The 26,360-nt window shown below is 49.8% G+C and overlaps 1 protein-coding gene across 1 annotated transcript; it reads left to right on the top strand.

The window, feature by feature from the left end:
• The first annotated feature begins 17,661 nt into the window (after nucleotides 1–17,661).
• LOC140899483 (C-C motif chemokine 5-like) lies at nucleotides 17,662–21,434 on the top strand. The gene is made up of 3 exons (XM_073315081.1): nucleotides 17,662–17,891; nucleotides 18,519–18,630; nucleotides 20,514–21,434. The coding sequence occupies exons 1-3, from the start codon at nucleotides 17,819–17,821 to the stop codon at nucleotides 20,599–20,601; spliced, it is 273 nt and encodes a 90-aa protein (XP_073171182.1). The 5' UTR covers nucleotides 17,662–17,818; the 3' UTR covers nucleotides 20,602–21,434.
• The last annotated feature ends 4,926 nt before the right edge of the window (nucleotides 21,435–26,360 follow it).

The following is a 26,360-nucleotide window of genomic DNA, read 5'->3' as shown; positions in this document are numbered from 1 at the left end:
CGGCCATACTGGGTCAGACCAAAGGTCCATCTCATGCAGTATCCTGTCTTCCGACAGTGGTCACCACCAAGTGATCCATCCTCTGTCACCCATTCCCAACTTCTGGCAAACATAGGCTAGGGACACCATTGCTGCCCATGCTAGCTAATAGCCATTGATGGATCTATCCTCCATGAATTTATCTAGTTCTTTTTTGAACCCTATTATAGTCTTGGCCTTCACAACATCCTGTGGCAAGGAATTCCACAGGTTGACTGTGCAGTGTGCGAAAAAATACTTTCTTTTATTTGTTTTAAACCTGCTGTCTATTAATTTCATTTGGTGGCCCCTAGTTCTTGTGTTATGAGAAGGAATAAATAACATTTCATTATTTACTTTAATAGAATCATAGAATATCATAGAATATTGGAAGGGACGTCAGGAGGTCATCTAGTCCAACCTCCTGCTCAAAGCAGGACCAGTCCCCAACTAAATCATCCCAGCCAGGGCTTTGTCAAGCCTGATCTTAAAAACATCTAAGGAAGAAGATTCTACCACCTCCCTAGGGAATCCATTCCAGTGCTTCACCACCCTCCTAGTGAAAACGTTTCTCCTAATATCCTACCTAAACCTCCCCCACTGCAACTTGAGACCATTACTCCTTGTTCTGTCATCTGCTGCCACTGAGAACAGTCTAGATCTATCCTCTTTGGAACCCCCTTTCACGTAGTTGAAAGCAGCTATCAAATCCCCCCTCATTCTTCTCTTCTGCAGACTAAATAATCCCAGTTCCCTCAGCCTCTCCTCGTAAGTCATGTGCTCCAGCAGCCTGATCATTTTTGTTGCCCTCCGCTCGACTCTTTCCAATTTTTCCACATCCTTCTTGTAGTGTGGGGCCCAAAACTGGACACAGTACTCCAGATGAGGCCTCAACAATGCTGAATAGAGGGGAATGATCATGTCCCTTGATCTGCTGGCAATGCTCCTACTTATACAGCCCAAAATGCCATTGGCCTTCTTGGCAACAAGACTCATATGTTGACTCATATCCAGCTTCTCGTCCACTGTAACCCCTAGGTCCTTTTTTGCAGAACTGCTGCCTAGCTACTCGGTCCCTAGTCTGTAGTGGTGCATGGGATTCTTCCGTCCTAAGTGCAGGACTCTGCACTTGTCCTTGTTGAACCTCATCAGATTTCTTTTGGCCCAATCCTCCAATTTGTTTAGGTCTGTCTGTATCCTATCCCTACCCTCCAGCATATCTACTTCTCCTCTCAGTTTAATGTCATCTGCAAATTTACTGAGGGTGCAATCCACACCATCCTCCAGATCATTTATGAAGATATTGAACAAAACCGGCCCCAGGACTGACCCTTGGGGCACTCCGCTTGATACCGGCTGCCAACTAGACATGGAGCCATTGATCACTACCCATTGAGCCCGATGATCTAGCCAGCTTTCTATCCACCTTATAGTCCATTCATCCAGCCCAAACTTCTTTAACTTGCTGGCAAGAATACTGTGGGAGACCATATCAAAAGCTTTGCTAAAGTCAAGGAATAACACATCCACTGCTTTCCCCTCATCCACAGAGCCAGTTATCTCATCATAGAAGCCAATTAGATTAGTCAGGCATAACTTGCCCTTGGTGAATCCATGCTGACTGTTCCTGATCACTTTCCTCTCCTCTAAGTGCTTCAAAATGGATTCCTTGAGGACCTGCTCCATGATTTTTCCAGGGACTGAGGTGAGGCTGACTGGCCTGTTGTTCCCAGGATCCTCCTTCTTCCCGTTTTTAAAGGTGGGCACTATAATAGCCTTTTTCCAGTCATCCGGGACCTTCCCCGATCGCCATCAGTTTTCAAAGATAATGGCCAATGGCTCCGCAATCACATCCGCCAACTCCTTTAGCACTTTCGGATGCAGTGCATCTGGCCCCATGGATGTGTGCTCATCCAGTTTTTCTAAATAGTCCCAAACCACTTCTTTCCCCACAGAGGGCTGGTCATCTCCTCCCCATGCTGTGCTGCCCAGTGCAGTAGTCTGGGAGCTGATCACATCAATCATGATTTTATAGACCTCTATCATATCCCCCCTTAGTCGTCTCTTTTCCAAGCTGAAAAGTCCCAGTCTTATTAATCTCTCCTCATACGGAAGCCGTTCCATATCCCTAATAATTTTTGTTGCCCTTTTCTGAACCTTTTCCAATTCCATTATATCTTTCTTGGGATTGGGCGACCACATCTGCACGCAGTATTCATGGTGTGCACATACCACGGATTTATATAGAGGCAACATGATATTTTCTGTCTTATTATCTATCCCTTTCTTTAATGCTTCCCAACATTCTGTTGGCTTTTTTGATGGCCACTGCACATTGAGTGCCTGTTTTCAGAGAACTATCCACAATGACTCCAAGATCTCTTTCTTGAGTGGTAACAGCTAATTTAGACCCCATCATTTTATATGTATAGTTGGGATGATGTTTTCCAATGTGCATTATTTTGCATTTATTAACATTGAATTTCATCTGCCATTCTATTGCCCTGTCACCCACTACAGATCCCTTTGTAGCTCTTCGCAGTCTGCCTGGTACTTGAGTAGTTTTGTATCATCTGCAAATTTTGCCACCTCACTGTTTAACCCTTTTTCCAGGTCATTTATGAATATGTTGACTAGGACTGGTCCCAGTACAGACCCCTGGGGGACACCACTATTTAACCTCTCTCCATTCTGAAAACTGACCATTTATTCCTACCCTTTGTTTCCTATCCTTTAACCAGTTACCAATCCATGAGAGGACCGTCCCTCTTATCCCATAACAGCTTACTTTGCTTAAGTGCCTTTGGTGTGGGACCCTGTCAAAGGCTTTCTGAAAATCTCAGTACATTGTATCCATTGGATCCACCTTGTCCACATGCTTGTTGACCCTCTCAAAGAATTCTAGTAGATTGGTGAGGCGTGATTTCCTTTGACAATAACTATGTTGACTCTTCCCCAACCAATTATGCTCATGGAGGGCTGGTTCTGAGCTTTGGACAGGAGGAGGTCACAAGTGGAGGGCAGAAGGTGCGAGGTGGATTGGAGAGGACATAGGGTCAAATTGGAGGAGAGGACAATGCTGTCCTGGGGAGACACAGCCAATGGGATGGCAGCCTGAGCTGGAGAGGGGACTTGGGATCCACCTGAAGGGGCAGTTGGAATAAAAAACTGTTCGAGAAGGAGAAGAGTCGAGATGCGGAGCTAGTGGATGAAGCAGAGCCTGGGTAGGAGGCGAGGAGATAGAATAAAAGAACAGGAGAATAAATGCAGGGACTGGGAAGTGAGAAGGAGAAAAGAAGGAAAATAGGACAGGTTTCAGGTCAGGAGAAGCTGAATAGACCTGGGTACGTGAGTAGATGCTATTAGAGAAGGGACGTAGAGGGAAATAAAACCTACAGATGTACCAGAGACAGAGAGTACCAAGGGAAAGGAAATATAACGGGTGCAAAATGGAATTGATCAAAACCCTGTGTTAGCTACAGACAGGTCCTGGAAGTAGTAAACAAGAAGCCCCCCCACACAAAGGACCTACAGAGAGTTATGAACAGAAAGAATGGCTGTTGGAACACCTACTGACTGAATACAGTTCCAAGGCACCCAATGGACAAGTGAGGGCCCAGTAGGTGTAAAAACCCGGCTCGTGGATAAACTCAGTGGAAAGAGGTACAACCACAGGAACATCGAATCCAAGGAGCACTTCAACCCGAAGAGAAGCAAACAACAGGACAGCAAGAGCGGCGCAGGACTTACAGCCAAGGAGAGGGAAAGTTGATTCTTCTCTGAGGTGACACAGTCTATCGTTAAGCAATCTCTTTTGTTCTTCTTAATAACAATGCAGTTGGTCCTAATGGTGCAGAGTGAGGAACAGTAGCGTGTGCAAACTCGCAAAAGTTACTGAGTTGGTAATCTATAGTTTATTATAGTAAGCAGTATGTCTTCGGGGATGTGCTGTATTATTTATGCTCCTGGTACAATTTTGGGGTTTTTCCTTTAGAAAGTTCTAAAAGCTGAAAATGATCCCTTGTGTCTTGGTTTGTCTCTGCCTCTCCTCCCAGTTGGCATAGCCTCACCTAGTTGGGTCACCACAAAGACAGACTGTGAGAGGCTGCAGTTTCTCTGTTGCTTCTGCGTGGGAGTCTCCTTGGCCAGGAGCCCAGGACAATTAGACTTCCAGAAAACTCAGATCGTTTGTTTCAAAATTTTTGCTAGCGCAAGTATTTCTGGTTTTGGTTTCATTTCTGAAGTTTGTAGTGGGACAATTGGCCAGTTCCAGCCCCAGCATGTTCTGAAGGAGTCCTGCTGTCCTCCTTGAGGGGGAAATTCACCCCACATTCACATTCTCCAGTCCGTCACACCTCTGAAACCCTGCCGACTTCACTTGGGCTAGTGCAGGCCCCCTGCGCTGGGCTGAATGACCCACTCAGAGTGCACAAAGTCATAGAGAGCCCACTGAGTACCCCTTTTGACCCAAGGGATTAGCTAAACCCAGGGCGCTGTGGGTTGTTCCATTCTGGTGGAGAAACTGATGATACAGTCAGGTATTTTTTTTTATGCAATCCTGTTTATTTATAAAAGTTATACATACTTTACTGTCTCCCTGAACACAGCAGGAATCAAACCACGGGGGACAGTCCCCTTTGCTTGCTGTTCCAAGCCTGCCTTTCCAGACAGCACTGTGTGCCCCAAACGCTTCCTCTTTAGGTTTCAGAGCAGCAGCCGTGTTAGTCTGTATTCGCAAAAAGAAAAGGAGGACCTGTGGCACCTTAGAGACTAACCAATTTATTTGAGCATGAGCTTTCGTGAGCTACAGGCATCCGATGAAGTGAGCTGTAGCTCACGAAAGCTCATGCTCAAATAAATTGGTTAGTCTCTAAGCTTCCTCTTTAGCTTTCTCCCAGGGCCAGATTACCAGCACTTCGGTTACTGTAACATATTGTTTGCTTGTCTTTCGCCCCCCACCCCTCTAAACAATACTCAGCAAAGCTCTTTGCCCACGTAGTTCTAATTCCTGGGTGAACTTCCATATGTCTGTGTTTTATGTGGGGGGCTTTTTAACTATCTCTCACAGCTATCTTCAATGAGTAAATGACGTTTAACTCAACCCACAACATTATTGTTTAGCATGTATATTGCCATGATGCCTACACCCCACAGCTAGCTTGGGCCCCATTGCACTAGGTGCTGTACCTACATACAGCCCCTGCCCCAAAGCAATTTGGGTGAGATCCTTACTCCTAAGCCTGGTACCCAGGGTGTGTCAGGGGCAAAGCTGGGATTGGGGAGGCAGGGTGTGGGCGAGGCCACAGTATACAGCACTCTGGAGAACCTGGCAGTGCTGAAACCCCTACAGCACCCCAGGGAGGAGGCTGACACATAGACAGGTACCCTGGGGTTGTCTGTGTTACACTAGGGGCCATTCCAGTCTCCAGAGCAGCCCAGGATTGGGAGGATGCACAGACCTGGTCTTAAAGGTGGGCTCTGAACTGGGACCCCTTTGAATTTCGGCATTAAAAGGTCAGTGTAGAGACTCTGGTAATAAACTGACCCCGGGGATATTGGTGCCAGACTGGGTCAGCACATGGAAAGGTCTATTTTTGGTTCTGGTTCAGATGCTGCTAAAATCATGAAGAAACTAGTGTGCTCTTGAAATTCCACCTCCTGGCCAGAGGACACACCCTGGCCAAGCCAGAGGAGCTGGGCCATTTGGGCGAGACCTTTGCCTGTTGAGTCCTGTGAGCACAACAGCTGCATCGAGCAAAGCTCCCTGTGGGAGACAGTGCTCGCTCTGCAGGAGCGCGCCGGCAGCCCAGAGATGTGCAGCTGTGAAGACCCTGCGCTGAAGGGGCTGGGGGATCTCTGCAGAAGCAGGGACTTTCCTTTTCATGGTTTATTTCCATTACAGCTGGCTGGAAAATGTGGTGTTGGTTTTTTTCCTGTGGAAAATTTCAACTTCTTGTTGAAAAGCCAAAACTCAAAAAGTTTTTGCCCAAACTTGACATTTTTGGGGGTTTCGACCAAAAACTTTTCAGTTTCAGGTTTTCGTTTTTTTGATGAAAAGTTGGAATTTTCCACAAAAAAATTCATTTTGTTGAAAACCCAACTATTCATCCAAAAACAATTTCGACAGAAAACTTTTGACCGGCTCCAATTGCAATTTCTATGGTGTTCGTCACCCCGGTAAAAAAGAGAACCTGACTGTCTTACCACAGAATCAAGATTCTTGTTATAATCCTTATTTGACACTCCCCTCCCATAACCTAACACAGAGCAACAAACTCCAAGGCAGGTGTTTTGCCTATTCTTCTTCCACCAGAGGTCTCCGTGAGAAAACCAAGGACAGTGAAGCTAAACTTCCAACCAATGTCAAGTACAGAAGGGAGTTATGACAAGTTTATTCTTGGAAATCTGCCGGCAAAACCATTTATTGCACCCTGTTGTCTAGGACGGGGCAGACGTTTTCCATCCAAACTGTTTTTTGGATGGAAAATGGGTTTTTGATTAAACTCATTGTTTTGCAGAAAGTGTCTGCTGTCCACAGAAATTTTCAACTTTTCATTTAAAGACCAAGAACTGACATGTTTTTTCCACACACACCCTATTTTCCAACCAGCGTTCCTGTCAGCTGTTCTGACAGATGACACTTACTGTAAAATAAGCACTTCCGGGGTGGTATGTGCAGATTGTCAGGTATCTCCTCACACATGAAAAGCAAATAGACACTTTCAGTCTGAATTAATTGGATTTAAAGTAACACAAACAAGAAAATAAAAAAGTGAAGTATTTAAAAGAGAGAGAGTACAGTGTGTGTATCTCTTGTGCAACCGTCTGCAGTGAACTAAAGGGACATCACATTGTCCTTAGAGAATTAAAGATGCAGGCCACAGAAACAGAGTCATACATTATTTGGTTAGAGACACAGGACCGATAACTTCTTCTAAAGCGTGCACATTTGTTCATGGTTTGGGATTGCAGCTAAACCTAGAGACTGGGGACTGCTGTAAATTGACATTTTTTCTGTTGGTAAAGCCTGCCCTGGGAGGCTATGAATTGCATTCATGCTTCCGCTGCTGCTCTACAGCACATTCCTGAGCAGGTCACTTAACCTCTCTGTGCCTCAGTTTCCAATCTGAAAAGTGAGGATATTTATTATTTGAATTATGACAGCTCCTAGAGGCCCCAGTTGAGAGCAAGGCCCTGTTGTGCTGAGTCCAGCTCAGACACAGAGCTAGGTTCTAAATGATTTAAAATCTAAACAATGTAACTATCAGTGATTACTCCTACCCTATTCCCAAGCTGTCAGACTTTGCAATGGTCCTCCCTTGCCTTCTCTTCCTTTGTTATCCAGTCAGTCAGGGCTCTAGGCTTGCCCAGCCATCGTGCCACTTCAGCTCCGTGAGGGGTCCCTCCCCGCGCTGTCGGGGCTGATGCCCTGCTGACCCGTCTCCCGGGGCAGAAGCATGTGTGGGAATTGACGAATGTCTGCAGCTCTTTGGATGGAAGCGAGGGCAAAGTGTGATGATGAAAGTGTCTGGGCTGCTGAAGCCCTTCGAAAAGTGGTTTGCAAACTTTTTCTGTTGGCTACCGCTCTCACACAGCAAGCCCCCCCGACAGCGCGTGACCCCCAGGTAATGACCTCGTGACCCCCTGAGAGGTCACGACCTCAGTTTGAGAACCCCTGCCTTAGACACAACTGCCCTAAAGGGAGTGGGGAAGACAGAGCGGGAAGAGGCAGGTGCAGTCATGGCCAGGCCCGTGGAGATGCCTAGAGCCAGGTCTCAGTGAGTTAAAAGGCATTGCTGAAAAAGCAGTGACGGCTCTCGACTTGGGCTCCGTTTCACACTCTTGGGGGAGCTCTGTGGTTTCCCTTCTTGGGTGTTTCCATCCACTCTGTACTGACACCACTATAAATAGCCAGGCTAGCTGTCATTCTTCCTCCTATGCTCACTGTCTCCAGCCCACACTCAGCTCCATCCGACAGGGCTTTCCCTTTCTCTGCTGCATTTCCCTGGTGTCCCTGTCCTGCTGCTGAGCCACGGGATGAGATGATGCAACAAGGAGATGGGGCCAACCGTCAGTGGTGCTTTGTATGCACCCGGGGCTGGCTTGCTTCCACTGGCACCCAGAGGAGAAATCCCTGATTTCCCAATGGACATGCTCCGTTCTATAGCGTAACCTCACTGCTGGTCTGACAGTAAAAAAGCCAATTGGCGAACAGATCACCAGCCTCTTTAGAACAGTCCTTAACATAGAATCATAGAATCATAGAATATCAGGGTTGGAAGGGACCCCAGAAGGTCATCTAGTCCAACCCCCTGCTCGAAGCAGGACCAATTCCCAGTTAAATCATCCCAGCCAGGGCTTTGTCAAGCCTGACCTTAAAAACCTCTAAGGAAGGAGATTCTACCACCTCCCTAGGTAACGCATTCCAGTGTTTCACCACCCTCTTAGTGAAAAAGTTTTTCCTAATATCCAATCTAAACCTCCCCCACTGCAACTTGAGACCATTACTCCTCGTTCTGTCATCTGCTACCATTGAGAACAGTCTAGAGCCATCCTCTTTGGAACCCCCTTTCAGGTAGTTGAAAGCAGCTATCAAATCCCCCCTCATTCTTCTCTTCTGCAGGCTAAACAATCCCAGCTCCCTCAGCCTCTCCTCATAACTCATGTGTTCCAGTCCCCTAATCATTTTTGTTGCCCTTCGCTGGACTCTCTCCAATTTATCCACATCCTTCTTGTAGTGTGGGGCCCAAAACTGGACACAGTACTCCAGATGAGGCCTCACCAATGTCGAATAGAGGGGAACGATCACGTCCCTCGATCTGCTGGCTATGCCCCTACTTATACATCCCAAAATGCCATTGGCCTTCTTGGCAACAAGGGCACACTGCTGACTCATATCCAGCTTCTCGTCCACTGTCACCCCTAGGTCCTTTTCCGCAGAACTGCTGCCTAGCCACTGATAACATCTTTATTATCAGTCCCCCCTCACCCTTTTCCTCTCCAGACTAAACATGCCCAGTTTATTTAACCTTTCCTCACTGGTCAGGTTCTCTGAACCTTTGATCATTTTTATTGCTCTCAGGGATTCTCCCCAATTTGTTCACATCTTTCCTAAAGTGTGGTACCCAGAACTGGACCGAGGACCCGAGCAGAGGCCTGCCCAGCGCCGAGTAGAGAGGAACAATTGCCTCCCATGTCTTACACACACTCCCGTTAATACACCCCAGAATGACATTTGCGTGTTTCATAACAGCATTGCTAAATGCATTGCAAATGGGAGAGGGATAGCTCAGTGGTTTGAGCATTGGCCTGCTAAACCCAGCGTTGTGAGTTCAATCCTTGAGGGGGCCATTTAGGGATCTGGGGCCAAAATTGGGGATTGGTCCTGCTTTGAGCAGGGGGTTGGACTAGATGATGTCCTGAGGTCCCTTCCAACCCTGAGATTCTATGAATGTCTGGGTTGCTTTTCTCACAGTTAATCTCCTATAGAGGAATCCACTATACTCTCCAGATCTATTTCGCAGTACTGATGTCTACCCAGTTCTTCCCCATTTTGTATTTTTGTACAATGCTATGGCCCAGGACTTTCAGCTAATTCCAGCTGGGTATTAGAGCAGTGGATCTCAACCAGGGGTACATGTGCCCCTGGGGGTACACAGAGGTCTTCCAGGGGGGTATATCAATTCATCTAGATATTTGTCTGGTTTTACAACAGGTGACATAAAAAGCACTAGCCAAGTCAGTAAAAACTAAAATTTCATACAATGACTTGTTCATACAGCTTTATATACTAAACACTGAAACGTAAGTACAATATTTATATTCCACCTGATTTATTTTATAACTCTATGGTAAAAAGGAGAAAGTAACAATTTCCCGGTACTGGTGCGGCAGTGACACTTTTGTATTTTTATGTCTGGTTTTGTAAGCAAGTCGTCTTTAAATGAGGTGAAACTTGGGGGTACCTAAGACCAATGGGACTCCCGAAAGTGGTACAATAGTCTGGACAGGGTGAGAGCCACTGGCTTAGAGGGACTGCATTTGGTAGCAGTTCCCTTTTAACTTGATTGCGACAGACTTTCGGGGCTTGAGTCTTTTCCTGCTAACTCTGGTGTAAACCAGGAGTAACTTCAGTGAAGTCAGTGGTGTTGCGGAGGGGATAAAACTCTTTGTGTCTACGGACTTCAGTGGAGTTATTGCCGGCTCACCCCAAGTGTAACTGAGATCAGGATCAGGCCTGATCAACAAGTGCTGGATCTAGCCCAGATTCTGTTCCACATTTGAGGGCAGAGCCTGGGCTGGTGCAAATTGTCAGAGCTGCCCTGACTGCAGTGCCCTGGTGACACTTTCTGCTGGCTGAGGATCCTTGTTTCTCTTTGCTCCTTGTTAGATCATGGCCAATAGCAGTTTCCTTTTCGCAGTGTTTTGGAGCACAGCCAGCTCACTCTCTAGTCTAGTCAGCAGGGAATCAGCAGTTCACTTTCGATTTCTGGGAGCGTTCCTCATGCTTGTTCCCAGGCCAGGATATTGTGTCATGTCTGCTTCCAGTGGAGGGGACTATCCAGCATCTGCTCTGGGGAGTTTCCCTCTCTGCTCCCTGAACGATAAGAATTCCCCTTGCTCAACCAGCTGTCTGCCTCTGCAGCCAGCCCACACCACCGTGCAATTGGGTTTGGGCTCTCATGCAAACTGGGAGCCAAAGAGCAGCCCAGAAACTGTCTGTAACAGGGTGACTTACCCCACCCTAGTCTGGAGAGCCCCAGGCTAAGCCAAGCTGCCCCACCTGGGAGAAATCAGAAGATTCCTGTATGAAAGGAGACTGCAGCTGTGGCTGCAGAGACTCCAGGGAGCACAAAGACTCCTGCAGGGCCCTGAGTTAGCAAGGACAAAAGGTCAGAGCAGGGCAGGAAGCCGTGGGGAAGAGGGGGAGGAAGAAACACTCTCCAGACAGGAAGGTGTGGGAGGGACTAGGAGACTCCCCAGGGGGAACTTGAGAAGAGAGGGAGGAAGTGGCCCAGGGAAAACCACAGAACAGGTAAAGGAGCAGACCTGGCTTGTTAGGTGCAGGGTCCTGGGCTGGAACCCAAAGCATCCCTACTGGCCCACAGGCAGGGTGTCCAAGCCCCTTGCCCAGGTCACTGAGCCCAGGAAGGGGGCACCAGGCAGAGTTGAAAGGTGGCTGAGGAAGAGCCCCAGAGCCGGGGACAGGATTTTTGTTTCTGGTTTGTGGACTGCTAGTGCAGCCAATGGGGTCTCTGAAAGGGGCGGAGAAAAGACAGTGACCCAGCTCGGGGGTCAAGTTACTAGAGTGATCAGCAGGGGCTAGCCCAGGGAGAAAGCAGCAAGCCAGGACTGGGCACCTAGCAGTGAGTGACCTCTGGTGCTGTCCTTTCTCTCTCTTCCAGCTCCCCTCTGCGCTCAGCTTTGGTCTCTATGCACAGATGCTAACTGCCTGGCCATGTCTGGGCAAATCAGACCCTCACCCCGGGGCAAGCCATTCGCCTTCCTTATAAGGAAGTTTTTGAAGTCAGGCCAAACCTCTGCAATTGCTCTAATTTTCCGTCTCTTTCTCAATCTTTCATCTTCTCTGCATTACCGAGCTATGTGGTAGGAGTGGGTTTCTCACCCTGTTGGAGCAGGGCCTGACAGCTCAGAGGTGATGGCTATGAACAGCCTGCTGGGTTTGCATCCTCCCCTCCCCGGTCCTCTGTTCCACTCCTGCTCATTTATTTTCAGCATCTTCATAGAACTGGGAAACCACAGACAGAAGGCTTCACACTTCCCCCTCCTGCACCCTGAGCCTCTTGTGTGATGACCAGCTGCAGAGAAGTGAATAATTCTTTCCACAGGCAGATGATTATTGTGTTTTACGGAAATGGCCCCACTGAGAGAGACATTCCCTGCTGTGAGGGGCCAACAGTCTGAATAGATAAGACCAATAATGAGGAAACTGAGGCATAGACATGCAAAAGGTCCCCAGAACCCAGGTCTCCTGATGCCCAGCCCAGTGTGCTATCCATTTAACCATCCTGTCTCTCTGTGGAGCTGGTGACTTCCTAGCACGTATTTAATACTCATATTTATTCAGCGAATTTTTGGAGCCTTTTTTTTTACCCTGTGGGTTGGCCCCACATAATTTTCTGTGAATGTTTGCTACATGAGCTGTGTTGCTTAGCTTTTTCCAAATGACAAGTGGGTCCCCAACCTCAGACACTTAGATGGGGCTTTTTTTCAGCAAGCGGTGAGCTCCCGCCTTTTGAAAATCCGGCTCCCTTTTGAAGTGACTCAAACTGGGCTCCCTCCCCCCCCAAAACCAAAACAAACGAAGGCACTGATCAGTCTGGAAAACCTTGGGGACAATGACTAGACTATGGCTATCTACCTCACATATGTGCCATGACCCCATTTAGAATATAGACAGGAAGAGGCAGAAATACCTTCCACTCCAAAATCAAGGTCTTTGGCTATGCACAAACTTGGCCCAGTTTCCAAATTACAGTTGGGATGATGCCCATTGTGGATGGGGAGCCTGTCTGCTGCATGACAGACTAGTTAGACTACTTGGGGGCAGCTACCCAAAGGGGAGGGTGCTCAGGGAGTAAACACAGTGCAGATACAGAAAGATGTATCTCTGATTCAAGGTTACCAGGAATGTAAATGCTCAAGGTGTCCAAGGAAATAGAAGGAGGGAATACTTTAATTGCCCAGATAAAAAAGAGGAATTAGAAACTGGCATTACAGAAACCTGGTGGGAGGATTCACATGAGTGGAACGCTACACTCACTCGATGGACTCTATTTAGTCTACATTACTACCATCGTCTGCTTTTATGTTTAGAAATGCAGGCTGTGGAATGCAGATGGACCACAGCTGTTGCCAAGAGAAATGGTGGAAGTGTCTGTTACAGACTGTCCAATCAGACTAGCGAACAGGGCAAACAGCTCTTAATCACGGGCATTGCGTCGCATAGGCTGGGGAAGGCTGTGCCTCCCCAAACAGCCACACTCCTCCCCGAACCCCTGCTTGCCTTTGGCCCCAGCCCAGGCAGGCTGCTCCTCTTCAGGGAAGCGGGCTGGGGCTGGGGCTAGGGCGACCAGGACTTGGGGTGGTTGGGGCTGCCCAGCACTGGGGGGCCCAGGTGCTGGGGCTGTGCAGCCCGGCGTTCGGGGGGGGGGGTGGAGGTGCTGGAGCTGCCTGCTCTGTGCTTGGGGGGAGGAAGGGGGCTGTGTACCACCCACCTGCCCGCCCTGCGTTCAAGGGCTGGGGTGGGGGCTGGCAGCTGCAGGGAGGGATGGCTCTGGCGGGGGAAGAGGGGCAGGTTCTCAGGTGGGGAGGCGCGGCTGGCTGGGGGTTAGCCTCACCCACCCAGCAGTTCACCCTCGCCCATGCTCTTAATGTCTATCAGAAATGTGCAGGAAGAAAAACCATTACAATGCTGGAGGTTTCATGCTGCCACTAGAAAAATGTCTTGGAGAATTAGAAAATTACCATCAATAATTTTTGACCACAAGAAATATTACACCATAGCTGGGGCAATTCTCTGAAACCTTGTTGTGACAAAGATAAAGTAATGACTGAACTAAATATTAGTGATTGCCTGTCCTAGGTACAAGTGATCATGACCTAATTACACAGGCTATGTACAATCAGAATACAGTCCTGACTGGTAATATATATACTGGGGCTTTAAATGGGCCAAATTCCTAAAGTTGAAAATGATCAGGAGCAAACTTGAGTGGGAGGAAATATTTAAACAAAACAAGGTGAATAAGCATCTAGTAACGTACTATCAAACAACTCACAAATCTGCAATTTCAAAAGACTGCCCGTTAAACCATCCTGGTTAAGAAAGAAGGTGAAAATAGCAATTATAGATATGCACAAATGGAAGTTCGTTAGCAATGGTTATAAATTAGCTGTCATGACATGAAGAGAAGCTAAAGGTATATGTGAAAAATCTATGGCCAATAGAGCTAAGGACAATAAGAAGGAATTTTTAAATACATCAGGAACAAAAGAGAACCTAGAAGTGGTATCAGTCTACTAAATATAGATCATAAAGTCGTCAGTAGTGATGCAGAAAAGGCAGAGTTCAATTAATGTTTCTTTCCTGTGCTCAGGCACAAGCTGAATGACATAGTCACAACATACATGATGAAACACTCTCCATTGTGACAGTAGCTAAAGAGGATGTTAAGGAGCAACTGTTTAAGCTAAACATTTTCCGATCTGTAGTATCTTTATCAATGATCTGACAGAACGTATGCAATCTTTGCTTGTAAAGTTTGCAGATGAGACAAAAATTGGTGGAGTGATAAAGAATAAGGACTGGTTAATTCCACAGAGTGATGTGAATCAGATGTTAAGGTTGGTTCATTTGAACCACATGTGTTTTAACACAGCTAAAACAAGGCCAGTGTTTCTGATCAACTTAAGCTAAATCAAAATAAGCTACTTGTAAACTCCAGAAGAGGCTGGAGAGCCATGGCATGGTTCAGACACACCCCCTGCCAAACTACAGGATTTGTTAAGACTAGATGGCCCTTATGGTCGCTTCTAACCCTATGATTCTATGAAACTGAAATAAGAATGTCTACACAAATATGCAGCAACTTAATCAGATCAGTTTGGCACTGGTTGAGCTAAAGGTATTAGTCTCCAGGTAAACAAGTCCTAGTTTCCTGTCAAAAATATCATTGGCTATTCCAAAAATATCTAGAAGGAATGAGAACCAATGTGCAAAGATATCCAGCGGATGCTAAGATTGCGAAGTAAAAATGAAAGGCTCCTGCAGACATGGGTCTCCGAATGAGGCTCTGGAGAAGAGCATTTAATCGTGGGCCTTTGTGGGGAGTGGTGAGGATGACATTAAATCGGACGGCAGCGACCGAAGAAGGCAATGGAGCATGAGCCAACTTGGTCTAGGGGACATTCCTGCAGTTAGTCTGGCAAATGCATTTCCAGCTTGCCCTCTCCAGCCATCTCTGGTGGTTACTTAGGGTTGTTAGTTGTATGGTCCCAGGAAAGGCAAGCGCTGCTCATGCTCACTCGCTCCTAGGGTGACCAGACGTCCCGATAAAATCGGGACTGTCCCGATATTGAGTTGTTTGTCCCGCGTCCCAACCGATGTACGGTGGGGATGCCATTTGTCCTGATATTTTTGCTCGGGGCTGGAGGAGTACACTGGCAAGTGCTCACCTGGGGTCCCGGTGGTGCTTATTTGGGGCGGCTCCCAGGAAACGGCTGGCAGCAGGACCCTGCGGCCCCTAGGCACAGGGGCGGCCAGGGTTGTGTGTGTCTGCGTGCTGCACCTACCACAAGTGCTGGCTCCATCGCGGCCAGGGCGCAGCCCCCCCCCCCCCCCCGCTGCGTCCCCAAGTAAGTCCCGTCCCCACAGCTTCCAGCCAGTGGCAGCTGGAGCCCGTGCCTGTGGCTGGCGCAGCACGTGGCGTGGAGACCCCGCTGGCCACTGCTGACCCTAGGAGCCAGAGGAACCTGCCAGGGGCTTGCCAGTGGGTGGGAACCGTCCCTCCGGTAAGCGGTGGGGCTGCTGCGGAGCAGGGGCCATGCACCCCCAACCCGCGACTTCTTCAGGCTGCGTATCCCCCTTCCCCCATGGCTGCAGTGGGGTGGGGGCTGTGAGCCTGTGTCCGCCCTCCCCCACGTGTGCCGATATTTTATCCTTGTCATCTGGTCACCCTACTCGCTCCACCTCCGAATGACTTTCCTTGGCCCTTCTCTCCCCCAGTGGAGAGATGCAAGAGGCCAAAGTCTCTGCCGCTGTGACCCGGCACAGCTCTACTGACTGCACGGGGGCACTGCCAGCTGACACCAGCAGAGATCTGGCCCAAGGGTGTCCTGCCTCTGTGGGAGTCTCCGGGACCTGGAGCCCAGGATACTTACTCAGAAAACATCGTGTGAAAAACAGCCCGTTGGCCTTGGTTTCTCCCCCTCCCCTCCCGGCACTCTAAGGCCCCGGGCGGTAGGACTCTGTCTGTTTGCCTACAAGGGGACGTTGTGCTTGAGGCCACCCTTGGCCAATTTGTGCTGCCCTTGTAAGGGGAGAGTTGGCCCCTCACTAAAACTCAGTGGCGGGGGGGCTGTTTTGGTTGCTAGCTCCCAGTACCGAAAGAAAGGGGAAGGGTCGATGGGAAATCAGGACCCTGAGACTGATAGTCCCCAGGAACAATGGGGAGAGGCCAACGCCGGATTGACATGGGGCCAGGATAATCAGAGAGTCAGGAGGCCAGGGGGGTCCCGTCCTCCGTGTGAGCTGGATTTGCCTGGGGCAGACAGAGTGGGGCCGAGGTCAGGAGCGAGCCGGGGCCCGAGCTGAGCGGGGGAACCGGGCCGTGCCAGCCAGAGGGGCCAGAGAAGCAGCCCTGGGAGCTGGAGGCAGAGCAGCAGCCGTGCTGAGGCCGTGGAGCTGGGGCTGGGGCAGTCTGGAGCCGGGTGCGGTGAGCAGCTGGGGAGAGTGAGGGGGACTCTGGGCAGTGGACCCAGGGCAGGGAGATGCCCCTGGCAGAGAGGCTCTGCAGGCCATACTCGGAGGGGGCTTGTAACCCTGACCGGGGGGTGGGGGGAAGAAGGATCCTGCCACCTAGAGCCTGAGAGCGTGTGGCCACCGCCAGAGCAAGTATCCGACCGGCAACATCCCTGCAGCACAGTCAGGGCCTGGGCAGAAGGCCTGGGACATGTGAGGGACAGACTGAACTGCTCTGACATCCCAGAAACACTGGTTGGGACGTCCCCAGGCCACAGAGCAGGGTGACGGGTTTTCCTTTAACCTTTCCCAGTTTTTCCTTATTTTTTTTAATTGATTGCTGTTTAAGAAGTTGTATTTGCTTTGTATGTAATGATCAGTGGGTCAGGGAAGTGCCCAGTGCAGAGAGAGCACCCCGGAGTGGGGACACCCTAGCCCGTGCCTAAGTGACCACGACAAGGTTGGGGGTTGAGCCTTCCAGAAATCCAGGGCCCAGCCTTGTTGGGGTTATGAGGACTCTGCCAGACAGGAGAGTGGAAGGGGAGACCTTGAGGTCAGGCAGGCCTCTGGGTAAAGGGAGTGGAAGCGAGGACTCAGATCCTTTCGCTAGCCCATTTCACCGGGGTAATGTATAAGCCAGGAAAGTTCCCCACAATCGTGGGACCATTCCCCCGCTTACACACTGACCAACTCTGAGAGCTTTTGCCAGAGGATGTTGTGAAGGCTGAGACGATAACAGAGTTCAAAAAAGAACTAGCTAAGTTCCTGGAGGATCGGTCCATCAATGGCTATTAGGCAGGATGGGCAGGGATGGTGTCCCTCACCTATGTTTGCCAGAAACTGGGAATGGATCACTTGATTACCTGATCTGTTCACTCCCTCTGGGGCACCTGGCATTGGCCACTGTCGGAAGACAGGACACTGGGCTCGATGGACCTTTGGTCTGACCCAGTGTGGATGTTCTTATGTTCTTAAGGAGTGGCTCTTCTGTTTTAAGGTATGCTCGATGCAGGACCTGTGGTGATACATACAGTGATTGCTTCATATCCTTTCCCCTCAACGTCCCTCCTGCTGCTGTGTTGAAACTGACCTCAGCTCGTTGCAAGGACTATTCTTGTACATCCTGAGGTGAGGCATAGCTACTGTCACTCCTTCACCAGTGACTGGTGGCCATGCAGCTGATGTCACGGAACAGGCAGGAAACCTCACTGGTCCCCTATAAAAACAGGGGCTTGTCCCGGGGGGTCAGTATCAGAGGTTAGAAAGAGTCCCTGCTCTGCTTCTGCTCCTACGGTTCATCCCTCACCTGACAGCAACATGAAGGTCTCTATGGCTGCTCTTGCCATTCTCCTCATTGCTGCCTTCTGCTCCCTGGCCTCCTCTGCCCCACGTGAGTCCAGCTTCTCTCTGTCCTTGCAGGGTTCTTCTGCTGAAAGGCGACAACTTTGCAGCTCAGCCTTTAAAGGTGACCTGTAAGGATTTAATATAACAGGGCTTTATGGCCTCTTCTGCTTCTTTGGGATAGAGGGAAGCCATCTGGAAGATCTGCTGTTAAATATTGTCTTAGAAATATTGGGATTATCAATTTGGATCTTCCCAGGTTTCGCTGGAGGACTTTGAGAGGGCGCCTGGAGATGGTGCTTGTGAGCTCTCACCTTACATGAAGGAGTGGGGCAAATGGGTGTTGAATCTTTACCAAAGATGTCCTTTGTCACTAGGGTTCATTAGGTGTCGGAGTTAAAGGGAAATTAATGAAAAGAAACCCAGACCTGTAAAGGCTCTGGCCAGGACCCCTCCTGCTTTCACTTGCTCCCTATTCAGTGTGATGCTGTCACTTCATCACAGAGATAATCCGAGCCTGTCGCTGCGCTGAATGGAAACAAATCCGACGAGGTCTCCAGACTTGTTAAGGAGGAAAAGCCGCAGATCGCTAGTGCAGGGGGCGACTGTCACTGGCCAGGCCATGCCTCCGCGAGGAATCATGGACGCTCACCTCCAGCTTTTCAATCTCTTTCAGTTGGTTCAGACACGACCGTCTGCTGCTTCAGCTACGCCTCCCGGAAGCTGCCCCAGCGCCACCTGAAGGACTATTTCTACACCAGCGGGAAGTGCTCTCAGCCAGCTGTCGTGTGAGTACTAGCAGAAGGTCTGGGCAGAGGTCTCGGTCAGCCTTCAATCTCTCCCCCATCGCCTCAGGCTGCGTTAGCTTAGGGCGTGTCTACATGGGACAGTTCTACTAGCATAAGCAACTCTGTGAATTTAAGCCACAGTAATTATCCTCAAAAAGAAAAGGAGGACTTGTGGCACCTTAGAGACTAACCAATTTATTAGAGCATGAGCTTTCGTGAGCTACAGCTCACTTCCTCAGATGCATATCGTGGAAACTGCAGCAGGCTTTATATATACACAGAGAATATGAAACAATACCTATTCCCACCCCACTGTCCTGCTGGTAATAGCTTATCTAAAGTGATTTCCAGCACAAATCCAGGTTTTCTCACCCTCCACCCCCCCACACAAATTCACTCTCCTGGTTTAACTCCCTGTGTGGACGCGCTTATTCTGGTGTAAGAGGCTTTTTCAGTGTAGATTATGTTGCTTGGGAAGGGGTTTAGGATAAACTGGAAAAGGGCCACTCTGATGCTGGAATAGGAGTATCTACACTGGGAACGGTGGTTATACTAGGGTCACTATATGGGTCTAACTGGTAAAGCCTTCCCATTTAGACAAATGCCAGGAAAACTTTGCTAATGTGTTATGTTTTAAACACCATTTCACACCTAGTGTAGACAAAGGCAACTGTGTTTAACGTCAGTGGTTTCTGGGGTCACGTACATTGCTTTGGAGTGCATTAAGGCTATATCTACACTGCAGCCTATGTCGGCAAAACGTATGTCGCGCAGGGGTGTGAATATTCCACCCCTCTAATGACATAAGTTACACTGACATAAGCACTTGTGGGGACAGCGCTGTCGGCGGGAGAGCTTCTCCGGCCAACCTAGCTTCTTTTGCTCGCACGGGGGACGTTATTGTGCCAACGGGAGAGCTCCCTTCCGTTGGCAGAGAACGTCTTCACCAGACGCTCTGCAGCGGTGCAGCTGTCTTGGTCCAAGTGCAGTGCTGTCTGTGTAGACATGCACTTAAGCTAAACTCAAATTAGTGCCCATGCCCCGGTTACACTGGGAACAAGACAGGGGATAACTAACTTGCTGTATAAGCAAGCCCTTCATAGAATCATAGAAGGTTAGGGTTGGAAGGGACCTCAGGAGGTCATCTAGTCCAACCCCCTGCTTGAAGCAGGACCAATCCCCAATTTTTGCCCCAGATCCCTAAATGGCCCCCTCAAGGATTGAACTCACAACCCTGGGTTTAGCAGGCCAATGCTCAAACCACTGAGCTATCCCTCCCCCACAAGCTATCCCTTCGCTAGGGTTAACCCAGAGCAGCTAACACTCTAAACACAGCTGCGCAAGGTGCTAAATTTTGCACAGAAACATGGGAATCGGTTACTCAACACACTGCATTTCCCTAGTCTAGACAGAGCCCATGGGGGAGAGCATGGTGTGTGACTCCCCTCTGCAGCATCCTGCAGCCAAATGCACCAAACGGAGGCTGTTGCTGGGTCAGGGTGGGGGCTCCTGTCACTGAGAGGTGCAGTAGGCAGAAAACTAGGCTGAACTAATACAAGCCACCATTTCCAGTCTCATTCCCACACTAATTGGATCAGTGAGCAGCTGGTCATGCAGGTGTCTCTCTGAATAGACCTCTGAGGTTCTCCAGGCCCTCGCGTGGTTTAATAGGCCACAGTGCAGTCAGGTAGCATGAGGCCTGGGATTCGTAGGCTTGGGAGTCTGGGCTGAGGCTATTCTCCCCTTTGAAAGGTCCTAAACAGGGAGCAGTGAACAAAGGGCCCCCAGGGGTCGTCCCGTGGCCCCAGACCCACCAGGCCCACTTTATTACATCCATCCCCGCATCAGTGTTCTAAGCCCCGGGTCTCTCTCGTGCTACACAGATTTGTCACCAGAAAGAACCAACAAGTCTGCGCCAGTCCGGACACCAAATGGGTCAAGGAATACGTGAATTACCTAGAAATGAAATGAGATGGCTGGGAGCTGATGGAGACCCTGCGCGCTTCCCTGTCCACGGACCACCACCCCTCAGCCCCTAGCAAAGGCCGTCGCTGCACTTTAAGGGCTTGCTGGCACTTTAAAGACATTTTAAGCTATTTTATTTGTATTGTAAAAGAATCACTTCTGTTCTAGATTATCCACCTTTATAGTACAAACCAGGCCCTGAACACCTGTGGTCATTAAAAATCCTATGGCCCTTAAAGGTAGCAGCCTATGAGGCAGTGTGGCCTAGTAGCTAGAGCACTGGACTGGGACTCAGGAGACCTGGGATCTATGGGCAAGTCACTTCCCTGCTTGGTACCTCAGTTTCCCCACCTGTAAAATAGGGATAATGATTCCAATCTCTTTGGTAAAGAGCTTTGAGATCTACTGATGGGAAGTGTTATATAGAAGTTAGGTGTCATTCTTCATCTCCTGGCTAAATTCCAGTTCAGTTAATTCAATTTCATATCCCTAACTTCCTCCTGTGGTTTCAACTGTTTATGGGACTTCCCCTTCCCTTCCTGCCCTAAGTGCTGTGCAGCTGTGGAACTGTTGATGTGCGTTACCCAGAGGTGGCTGCATTCCAGTAACAGGTGAAGTAACTCCTGGCTTGCACCTGTGTGAAGCTATCTGCCAAGTTTGAGAAGCACCTTGGGATCCTTCGGGATGACAGACAGTGAGCAGCAAATAAGCTAATGCTGTAATATTATTGGTCTCTCATTTATCAGGGGGTTGCTGTGGACCAGCAGACCATGCCTTTATGTTTGACACACTGTCACTTGCTGATTTCAAGAAATAAAGATGTTTTTCTCTCTGTGAAATGCCTGGCTGTCTCTCTCTGAGCTCGGAGGTGTTCCAGGTGCGTCCCCGAGTGGCCTGCGTGGCATCCTGTCAGCTACTTGTGCCCAGTCCCATAGATGCATAGATTTGTACAGCCAGAAAGGACCAGTAATCTAGCCTGACCTCCTGATTGCACAGGGACTCCTCATTGAGGCAGCCAGGTGGACGCAGGCAGGCGGAGACCATAAGTGGGAGGGGAGAGCCAGGCTGACTCGAACAGGCTACCTTGCACGTGGGGTGGTGTCTGTGGGTGCATCGGGGAAGCCCCACAGAATGCCCAGCTCAAGGGATTCAGCTGCCCCAGTCCTTCTCCCTCCCATAAAGAGAAGCGAAGGGGAAGGTGTATTGCTGTTTAGCTCTTAGGCTGGCATAGAGGCCACCTAGAGGCTGCATGCCAGCCCTGCAAGGTGACAGCACGTGACCTCCATGCCCAGCCCCTAGACTCCCCCCATACGAAGCCTAATTGTGTAAGGGGGAGCGGGCGTGAATATTTCACCCACTGTCAGGAAAGGATTATTAGCTGAAACCCCCTGCTTCGGGGTTTAATCTAATCTCGAACAACCAGGGCAGGATGAGACCCGCTGCAGGGGCAGATTATCCAGCATCTGCTATGGCTGGGTTCTTCAACACTCCCACGAAGCATCTGGCTCCAGCCACTGTCAGAGACAAGAGATGGGCTGGATGGACCTTGGAACTGGTCCAGTCTGCCCCTTCCCAAGTTCCTACATGTTTCTCTGATACTCAGTGCCACTGTCTCTTTCTTACACCCAGCAATTTAAATCCCTTCCCTCCTCGCCCTTCTCTCTCCACCAACCCCATAACTCTCTCCTCCTTCACTGCAGAAAGCCCCAGACTGTCCTCCTTGCCCCATATCACCCATGTCTCCTCATTCCTCCCTCGTGCCCCATCCCTCCACCCTCTCCCAGGAATCTTATACCCATAATCCCCCTCCCCTGTAGGCTCAGACTCTGACCCCTACCTTGCAGTGCCCCTCTCATGGCTCCCTATCCCCCCTCTTCTCTGTCTCTCCAAGATGCCTCCTCTAAGATCTCTGCCTCCCCACTCCCCATCCCTCTCGAAAGCTCCTTGTACCAGCCCCCACGTTCCCCAGCCCCACGCACTGCCCCACAGCTCCCACCTTGTCTCGCCATTGCTAGGAGTACTCACTCAGAGGTCTGCGCTGTGAATCGAAATTGACCCGTCCTGCTGGTGACCGTGTGGGAAGTCACAATGGTTCCGCAGGGATGGAATTGCTGCTCCCCCCCGCCCCCGTTGTAGTTAAACCCAGGAAATGACATAAAACTAAAAGAACATTAAAGCTGCAAAGTCAAACACTCAGAAGTGAGGAAATGGCGAAATGAAGGATGCCTCTGAAACCTTAATTCACACCCCTTTGTGCATGTGCATTATGGTGCAGGCTTTAATGGCCGGAGGACACAGTATTTTTCCACAGGCCCTGCTGCGGTCAATGCACAGGATGGCCAGGGCTTGGGACCTGAATCAGGGCTGTGCAGTGAATGAGATGATGCCTGCGGGACCACTGCCTCGTTTGTTGCAGTAGCGGGAAATGAATGGGTTGACAGGTTGAAGGGGATCATGGTTAAGACAACTGAATGCTGTCTTGGAGACCTGGATTCTCTCCCTGCCTGTGCCCCAGAGCTCCTGTGTGACGCTGGCCAAGTCACTCAACTCAGACTTTTCATAGCTGTCCATTAGCTGTGTGTGACTGAGTGGGATACGTCAGGGTCTAACTGTGAACTCCATTTGGGACGGGCGCCTCCCTTTGGTGTTATGTGGGGCACTCCTATGCGAGGTTATCACAGTGTGTTCCATTCAGCTTCCCTGCCCAGCAAAGGTGCTTGACGCTTTGCGGAAGGACAGGCTCTAAGAAGCCAACAAGGAAACACACTGGGGCCATCGACTATCTCTCTGCACAGGGAGGGGAGGGAACCAGGACGCCAGGGGAGCACATGGCAAAAGGGACAGGGACTCTATTAAAGGAGCAATGCCTCTCTGCGAGGGGCCATCCATCGCTACCTGCATAAGCCAGGTGGGAGTCTGCGGGAGCAGGTGTAAGCGACTGGGGGCTTGGGAGGTCGGGTCACTGGGTTCGTGAACTAGAGGGGCTGGGCTGCAGAGTTCCAGGTCCCTCCCAAGGAAGGGCTTGGACAACAAATGTGTTTCTGGTAGTGAGCCCTGGACACCCAGAGCTAGACACAGTGACTAGACTTAGCCCAGGCCCAGGGGGGTTGGGAGCACGTGGGATCCAGCAGTTGGGTCCACTTACAACAGACTGGGGATCATACAGAGGTGGCCTGGGCACTGTGTCCTCATTTCCTGGGTACCCAACTTGAGACAACTGGGGTCCCATTGGCAGAAGTGGTGCGCACTCGCAGCAGTAAATAGGTGTGTAACCCTTCTGCCAGGCCAAGTTGACAGCAGCAAGGGCCGGGTTCAGTACACAGGGGTTCCCTGTCATCAAAGCAAATGCAAAACTGGCTCGAGCCCCCACCTGGGAAAATCTTACACACCCCCTGGGCACCTCAAAGAGGCAATACTTCCCCTCTTGCAAGCACAGAGTCTCGGTGTAGCAGAGAATCTCTAATAACATGAGGTAAACGACATCAGCATTAAATTGGGGAAACACCACAACTAGTGTTCATTAACCAAACCATGAGCAAAGACCCAGCCCAGCAAATTGGGCCACATCCTTTCCCTCGGGTTCTTGAGTCCCAGAACCCAAACATCTCTTGAGTCCAGCAATCCACAAATCACCCAAAGTCCAAAAAGTCCAGCCCCAGAGTTCAAAAGTTCATCTGCAGAGTGTTACTCCCCAGTCTGGCTAAAAATGTGCCTGTGTGGGGGGGGAAAGAGGTAAGGGACACCTTACGTGACCTGAAGCTGACTGCTCCACAGGGCTCCGCTCTGCACAGCTCCGCTGTCTCACAAACGGCTCCGCTCCGCTAGCCTATCCACAAACAGCACCACTGCACTTTAGATCTTCCGGCTCCCCACTACTTGACACAGCTCTCAGTGATTTCAGCTCAAAGTAGTGGGAGCCTTAGTGCTGGTTCACCATAAGGCCAAAGTGAATTCAGCACAGTACCTGTAGCAAGACTCTTAATAGACCCAAAATTAGCTCTGACATTCTACAGTGGAGAGAGACAGAGGTGCAATTGGTGCTTCAAACCCTCACAAAGTAGCCCACACCACCAGATACTAATACCTGTCTCAAGCCTCTCTCAATTCACAGAGTTTTGGAACCCATGTCCCTTGCCTAGCGAGTGCTACTTAGTTGATGGTGAGTCCCTCCATCATAACAAAAGGCCAAGTACAGTTCCAAGCACAGTTCCCATAATCAGGGTAATAACAATTTATTCTTCCTGCCCTAATAACAGAGACACTGGGGATCCCACAACAGCCAGAGTAACCATTTGGGCAGCTATGGCCTCATTCTAGGCCGGGTGGGTGTGCCTATGCAAATGATATCGGCCCCTGAAGTTCTTTTCCACAACTTGCCGCACCTCACCACCAGGTGTCAGGGTGGAGCTCATCCTGACTCTGCTTACAGGTGAGTGGGAGCTGTAGGCTGAGCAGAGCCGGTGCTATAGGACGCGAAGTTCTCTGCTGGCGGTGGCCTGTGATGTAGAGGTCAGATGACAATCTGGTGGTCCCTTCTGACCATCAGCTGTCTGACTCTAAATCAGGTCCCAGACCTCTCAAACTGGGCACTCCAAATTAGTGGCCCTTAGGCAACTTTGGCCTTAAGCTTGCCGGGTTATTGTTTCCACTGTGTAAAGTGCAGATAAGAGCACGCCCTGGTCTCACAGGAGGACTTGGAAGATAAGTTTAGTAGGGGTCACTCGAAAGCAGTGGTTCTCAAACCGACCACCTGAAAATTGCTGAGGGTCTCAGCGGACCATGTAATGATCTTTCCATATGTTAGGTGTCAGGGTGGGAGCTGTGTTAGTCTGGATGTGTAAAAGCGGCAAAGAGTCCCGTGGCACCTGATAGACTAACAGACCTATTGGAGCATCCGACGAAGTGGGTATTCCCCCGCGAAAGCTTATGCTCCAATAGGTCTGTTAGTCTACAAGGTGCCACAGGACTCTGCTGCTTTTCCAAATGTTGTTTGTGCCGTTAGCTAACTATTGTAACGAGGTTTGGATAAAAGCACTGTGTAAAAAAACCCTTAATAATAATTAACGTTTTTTGTTCTACCAATAAAAGCACACAACTCATAGTTTAATACCAGTGGTCTTGCCTTTCCAATGCGATGGATGTGCCCTCTCTCCCCTGTCGTGGCAGCCCCCAAGCTGGGGCTGAGAAGGAGGGGGGGTGTCTCTCCCTCTCTTCCCCGCCGCAGCAGCCACAGAGCTGGGGCTGGGGAGGAGGGGGGTCTCTCCCCGGCAGCCCCAGCCCTGGAGCTGGGGAAAGTCACCTCTTTCTCTGGCCACCGCAGCCCTGCACATCCCAAATTCCCCCTCCTTCTCACCCCACTGCCCCCTCCCACCTACTCCCTATTTCCCCCAAGGCCACTGTCATAAATATAAAGGGAAGGGTAAACACCTTTAAAATCCCTCCTGGCCAGAGGAAAAACCCTTTCACCTGTAAAGGGTTAAGAAGCTAGGATAACCTCACTGGCACCTGACCAAAATTACCAATGTGGAGATAAGATACTTTCAAAAGCTGGGAGGAGGGAGAAAAACAAAGGGTCTGGGTCTGTCTGGGTGATGCTTTTTGCCGGAGACAGAACAGGAATGGAGTCTTAGAACTTAGTAAGTAATCTAGCTAGGTATGTGTTAGATTCTGATTTCTTTAAATGGCTGAGAAATTAAGTTGTGCTGAATAGAATGAATATTCCTGTCTGTGTGTCTTTTTATAACTTAAGGTTTTGCCTAGAGGGA

This window comes from Lepidochelys kempii, chromosome 17, assembly GCF_965140265.1.
Source record: "Lepidochelys kempii isolate rLepKem1 chromosome 17, rLepKem1.hap2, whole genome shotgun sequence".
Lineage (NCBI taxonomy): Eukaryota > Metazoa > Chordata > Testudines > Cheloniidae > Lepidochelys > Lepidochelys kempii.
Note: the sequence above shows the minus strand (reverse complement) of the source record. Positions and strands in the feature narration are given on the sequence as shown.

Excerpts from the sequence above, each read along its gene's own strand:
- LOC140899483 (XM_073315081.1), top strand. The coding sequence starts at position 17,819 with ATGAAGGTCTCTATGGCTGCTCTTGCCATTCTCCTCATTGCTGCCTTC. Across the intron at positions 17,892-18,518 it reads CCTGGCCTCCTCTGCCCCAC|TTGGTTCAGACACGACCGTC; the intron begins GTGAGTCCAGCT and ends AATCTCTTTCAG. Across the intron at positions 18,631-20,513 it reads TGCTCTCAGCCAGCTGTCGT|ATTTGTCACCAGAAAGAACC; the intron begins GTGAGTACTAGC and ends CGTGCTACACAG.